The sequence below is a fragment of the Zalophus californianus genome, chromosome 10, assembly GCF_009762305.2.
Source record: "Zalophus californianus isolate mZalCal1 chromosome 10, mZalCal1.pri.v2, whole genome shotgun sequence".
Classification (NCBI taxonomy): Eukaryota; Metazoa; Chordata; class Mammalia; order Carnivora; family Otariidae; genus Zalophus; species Zalophus californianus.
In genome coordinates this window covers 29,697,728-29,703,975 of record NC_045604.1, presented here as the reverse complement: position 1 = coordinate 29,703,975, position 6,248 = coordinate 29,697,728, and the positions used below count along the sequence as shown (strand labels likewise).

Below are 6,248 nucleotides of genomic sequence, written 5' to 3'. Positions count from 1 at the left end.
AAGATGAAGACTGAAAAATTGCTTTGGATTTTGCAGTTAGAAGATTGCCAACGACCTTAGTGAGAGCAGTTGCAAGAGGGTGGGTGGGGGCAGCCAGCGATGGAGTGGCTGGAAGAGAAGGGAAGTCAATGGTGACTTCACAGTAGAGCATCCAAAATGGGGCGGGGGGGAAGGCCTTGAAAGACAGAAAAGGAGAAGGGTTATAAGAGGTGATACCCATTTTCAAAATGTCAGAGATTCCCCATCTTTTTAGTGAATAGCTAAATCTGTTCCTCTTGAAAATGAGGGCCCCTGAAGGGCAAATGCTTGATGATGTAGACAAATTCAGATGTTTACACCGAAATGAGCCAGAGAAACAAAAGCATGATTCCTTCTTAGAAAAGACTGTGAATTTCCTCTCAAATTCTTAAAAATCTGTGAGCATCTGAACTCCAGGCCATTTGGCAATGGGAAATGGGAATAGCCATGTGCTTAATCAAAACGGTGTCCTCCTGAATTCTTTCTTGAATCAATCAGTAACACTGTGGTGGTTCTCCTGTGGTTCAACTTCAGTGTGGTGAGAGGTCTTCTGCACTGAGGAAGTACAATGTTATGAACAACTGGAGATCCAACAAATAGGGTCTTTCACAAATCCAGGATTTGAGTCAATCTAAGGGTTTGTTTTTTTTTTCATGTTTCTATGACTTTGCACTAGAAGTATGCCCAGCACTGAATAAATAATTATTGGAATAAGTGGAATGAACCTAGCTATCAGATGATATTAAACTAAATGCCCATACTTCCCTTCTAAAAAACCCATAAGCCAATAATGGTTAAAAGAAAAAAGATGAAAAAATTCAGTCTTGATTATATCATGCAATGACTGTAACTTGCTAAATCCAGAGCACAGGGCTCCTTGATGAATCATGCACAAGAAGCTGAACAGATCAACCTTCTTTTAACCCAACCAAACTGACATCTTCCCCCTCCTCTGTGGTAAACGAACTCTTACTTTCCATATTTAGATAAAACCTCAAAATCGTTATTGGCACATAGGCACTGCAAATTTAAAAATGCTAATTAGTTAACTAAATAATATTTTACCAAAAATTTCAGAGGGACTTCATGAAGGACATACCTACATCACACAGAACCTTCCTTAAGGCCGGTGGGATACTGTTTACTTCATTAATACAGAACCTAATGGTAGCAGATATATTTTCAAGTATGCCGTGTTTACAGGGTTGCAATACAACTTGGCTTCCTGGCAGACTGTCATCCACAGCACAGGCTTGCCTCCAGTGTGACCTTGTACATATGATGACGAGGGTTTCGTTGCCCATAATGGGAAAGGACAGACACTAACATTTACAAACAGTCCACTACTTGCCAGGACGTATTCCTAAATTTTTCCCATTTAATGCTCAGGGAGTCCATGAGGTGGGTATCACTTTTCTTTCTGCATGAGGAAATGGGCGAGAAGACAGCAAGCAACTTGTCTAAGGTCATTTGGTTATTAACTAGCCTCGTTGGGATTCATAGTTCTAATGTGTGAAAAATGCGTCAAACTCCAAAGCTCATGCTCTTTCCACTATAGTACATGGGGATAAAGCTATTCCAGACAACCAACCGCGAAGAGGCAGAACAATGTTAAAAGAAAAAAAATCTAAGTCATTGTCATAATAATATTATTATTGTTTAGTATTGCTAATTATTTATCTGTAACTATATTTATATATATGTACCTATGATGTAACTAGTATAACTAGTATCAAAGCAGAGCTATTATGGCAATTTTGAGTCAGAAATAAAGTAAAAAGAAAATATAAAATAAAAAAACCTGAAACCAAGAGATAATTCTGAAGCCAATAAGATTTATTAAAGGCATTCTCTTTATAACATTTATCAGTGCACATGATTCTAACAGCAAATATATTTTCATCATTCATTTGAATACTGTATAACAAGTTACTTAAAAGTATAAATATATATATATACAAAATTTTACAAAGACACTAATGGGTTTCTGACCAATGAAGTCATGAGTTTAGAAAGCAGGAAGTAAAGATTAAGTACCAAACATTAAGATGAAAACTACTGTATTGATACTTTCGAAAGTTCTTCCAAGAAGTACAACGTTCAGGCAAAGTTCTTATATGTATATTGATACTTCATGAAACCTGATAGCAAAGGTGCCACTTGGCAGAACACTGACTATTTAAAAATATGGTTAGCACTTCAGAAGGAATACAAACTCAAATGCCAGAAAGAAAAGAAAAAAAAAAAAAGAGAGAGAAAGAAAATTAAAGCAAATTTGCTACACTGCACCTGGCAACACAGCACATGGTTTATTAACATTGTTCTGCCTACAGTAACCGGTATTATCAACAATCTCTTCCCAGCAAGGCAGTTACCGAATTTATTCATGCTACTAATACCCAATTTTCACTCGTCAGGCCAAATGTACAAGTGATATCTGCAAGTGAAAAGCGCACATGAAAAGGATCAGTTTATTTAAAAGAATTATTCTCCAGGAACTGCTCAATATCACCCAAGCAGAATCCCTAAATATCTTTCCAAACTACACATATGTGTCAAAAACGTCAAACTATTTCCTTAATGAAAGATCCCAAAAGGAGAATATTCTCTTTATTACTTGATTCCAAATCAAGGTTTTTTTAAACTGTGAGATAGGATAAGGATCTTTAATCTTTACCAAATCCTGTTCAAACACTTTCATTACACCTTTAACAAAACAAGCATTATCAAGAAAAGGTCCAGCCTCTGATTTCCTGACCCCATTCAAAAGGTGAGTGTGATTCTGGCAATATTTAATTGGTTTTAAACTATATTCATACAGCCCCATTATGGAACATAGATAACATAGTGAACTATTATGTCAGCAAGACATTTTATTAATATCTAATTATACTATACTTAGGTAACTACTTCTATTTGGAAAGAAAAGAAAACTGCCCTTGAACACACTATTCAAAATGGCAACCAGTTAACCTTTCAAGAAAAACAGTTTCAGATATAACAATGCAAGTTGAGCTGCCTTAGTTAAACCTACATTGGCAATCTCACGATAAACCTCATTGTAGCTGTTTGCAGAGGAGAAAAGGCCCAGGCATAAAGGTAACTGATTATTCATGTGTTTCCACTCATGAGAAAATAACTTATAATAATTATAGTGACCATTTACAAACAAGCTGAAGAACCAACCAGAGATAGTATGTCAATGTGAAAAACAAACATTTAAAATTCAAGGCAATGAGAAACTGGAGAAATGACCATTCACTTGTTTTCGAACTCCTGATTTCATTCTCCTGCCACCCAGTTCCAATACCGTGAATGCCTATTTAAAATCGTCTGCCGAGAAACTTCTGAATGCACATTCTGAAATTGGGATTCCATAGGCTTATACTCTCCATTCCCAATGGAAAGCCACCAAACAGATGTGGACTTCTCTGAAACATTTATGGTGATTTCCTGCTTTTTATATTCTCCTACATAAGGAAAATTGCCTACCCAGTGTTCTCTCTCTTTCATGGATGGTCATTAAGCGCCTACATATCAGAATTCAAACCCACTGAATCCTAATGGGTGCGCTGTCCTCTGAGGTCACTGCTGGGGACAAGCCATGGAGTTCATACACTTGCTTTGGTACACCTTTGTTCCTAACAGAGTCGGTCCTGCTTGATTTAGATTGGTGTCCTTCTTCTCTGGTATTTTGGTTACACGTTTCCCAGGGATTCAACAAATCAGGTCTTTCTTCAGATTCAAAACATAAGAGGAGTGACTTGACTAGAGATTCTAGTCCCCCATGGCCAACTTGAGGTATTTTCTTCTCACAGCTGTCAAGAGAAGTAGAGCGCATGCTCAAGTCATCATGAAGATCCTTGGCCAAGCTGCAAAGACTTTCAACACAATTCTTGAGAAGATTTTTGTCACTGTGGAATCCTATGCAAGGAGAAGAAAAAGTTCATTAGGGGCGCCTGGGTGGCTTAGTTGGTTAAGCGACTGCCTTCAGCTCAGGTCATGATCCTGGAGTCCCAGGATCGAGTCCCGCATCGGGCTCCCTGCTCGGCAGTCTGCTTCTCCCTCTGACCTTCCCCCCTCTCATACTCTCTCTCTCTCTCTCTCATTCTCTCTCTCAAATAAATAAATAAAAAATCTTAATTAAAAAAAAAAGTTCATTAAACTCTCCATTTTTCATGAGGTATTTGTTACTCTTATATGACTCTACATATGTTTTAGGTCAAAGTAACCCTGTCAAGATAAATCTAAACTACTTAAGATTACTCAGCTTATCTGCTAAATAAATACCTGGGTTTTTAGGATCTAATTATTTAGGCAAAGTACTTATATATATTAAGTGAGAATACGACCATACAAGTTCCTATATTGGTAAATTAATGTCAAGGAAGTAGCATTAGTTAGACTTTAGCTAACGAATTAGACTAGTAATGAAAAGATGTCTGAGAGTTCTTAAACTATAAAATTTTGATTAATTACAAATTCTGTCTGGAGTATATACCTCTCAGTGCAGAAATAATAATTTGAATAGTTTGCTCCAAGCAATGTTTTAACTTCAGGAATTCTGGTGCAAGATTAACCATCTTCTTCAAATCTTGGTATCCAGAATTTTCTTGTTGTAGTTCAGTTCTGAAACTTTTCTGTAAATAAAGTTAATATTTTTAAAAATACATAATAAGTTACATGACAGTAAGGCTTAGTCAGTACAATTTTAATCACCAGAATCTTAACTTCAGGAAAGAGAATGAGTTTACTTTCCTCACCAGTGCTTAGTTCTGTTTCCACAAGCAAGACCAAAATACAATATTAACAATTACTGTTTTAAAAGAAATAAGAATTTTAAATTAATTTTATTTTTTAAATTAAAAAAAATTTTTTAACTAAGATTTATGCCCAACGTGGGACTTGAACTCACAACCCCGAGATCAAGAATTGCATGCTCTACTGACTAAGCCAGGGCCCCAAGAATTTTAAATTAATTCAAAGTCCAATTGTTATATTACATGGGAATAAAATAAAACAACAGTAGCCTTTATTATCCAATAACATAAAAGATAAATTTCTTTAATTTTTTAGAGTTCAACTTTATATATCTCCCATTTGTTTTTAAATAAAAATTTTCAAGCCATAGATATTTTACTCCTTTTTGACACATTGATTATATACTGAGTTTATTTTTTTCTATTTACTTGTAACATGAAAATAAAATAATTTGTCTAATTCACCTATATTTTAAAATCTTTAAGCATATTGATTAAAGACAATTTTTTAGCCAATGACTATCCCAGGAAAAGCTGACAGTTACTAAACCAGTAGCAGTAAGAAATAGATAAAATACATTAATATTAATCAATCTCTATACAATATCTTATCTATTACTAAAACGAATAAGTTATGACATCCAAGAGGATGTAGCTAGAGAGCTATGATACATGCTTCAACTAACCATGCACAAAGGAGTTAGCTGGCTAAGGATAAAAACTGAAATAAACAAGTATCTATACTTAAACCAAACGAAATGCTAAGATACACCAAACAAAAGTAAACATTAAAGCTTCTCTTACTGTTTTCCACTCAGCAAACATGTTTTCAAAACATCCAATCAATCCCATGGCTTTAGCTTTCATCTGTTTGGCAACCTATAGAGAATATTGGCATATTTTATTATATAATTATTTAAAAGTTTAAAAATCCTAGAACTCTATGGGACGAGACAGGGAAGAATTTTAGTCTAATAAGTCAAAAGACTTAAGTTCTATTATTGGGACTGCAATTAAATAGCTGGAGTACCTAAATCATGTAAGCAGAATTTCTTTCAAAATAAATTGCACATTGATTCTACACTCTGATGTTTGTGATAATAACAGCATTTTGTCTTACATTCAAATATCTATAGGAATGAAATTTCCAAGACTTCCCTTGGAAGAGGGTGAGGTAACTAATATATCAAGGAAATATTATCTCTAAGAACTATATATACATTTTCCCCAGTTTCATTAAGATATATTTGACACGTAACACTGTATTAGTTTAAAACTGTACAACATAATGATTCGATATACGGCAAAACGATCACCACAATAAGTTTAGTTAACACCCATTACTTCAGAGTTACAATTTTTTTTCTTGTGATTAGAATTTTTAAGATCGACTCTCTTAGCAACTTTCAAATATACAACATAGTAGTATTATTAACTATCATCACCATGTTGTACATTACATCCCCAGGG

At 34.8% G+C, this 6,248-nt stretch overlaps 1 protein-coding gene across 2 annotated transcripts in view; it reads right to left on the bottom strand.

The window, feature by feature from the left end:
• Positions 1 to 1,866: 1,866 nt before the first annotated feature.
• The window catches only part of KIF14 (kinesin family member 14), a 55,867-nt gene continuing 51,485 nt past the window's right edge, over positions 1,867 to 6,248 (bottom strand). For both annotated transcript variants that reach the window (XM_027612097.2, XM_027612095.2), the window contains 3 exons: positions 5,583 to 5,657; positions 4,520 to 4,658; positions 1,867 to 3,942 (listed from right to left, as the gene is read on the bottom strand). In XM_027612097.2, the coding sequence (XP_027467898.2) occupies positions 3,563 to 3,942; positions 4,520 to 4,658; positions 5,583 to 5,657 (594 nt within the window). In that variant the 3' untranslated portion in view covers positions 1,867 to 3,562. The remainder of the gene's footprint in view (positions 3,943 to 4,519; positions 4,659 to 5,582; positions 5,658 to 6,248) is intronic.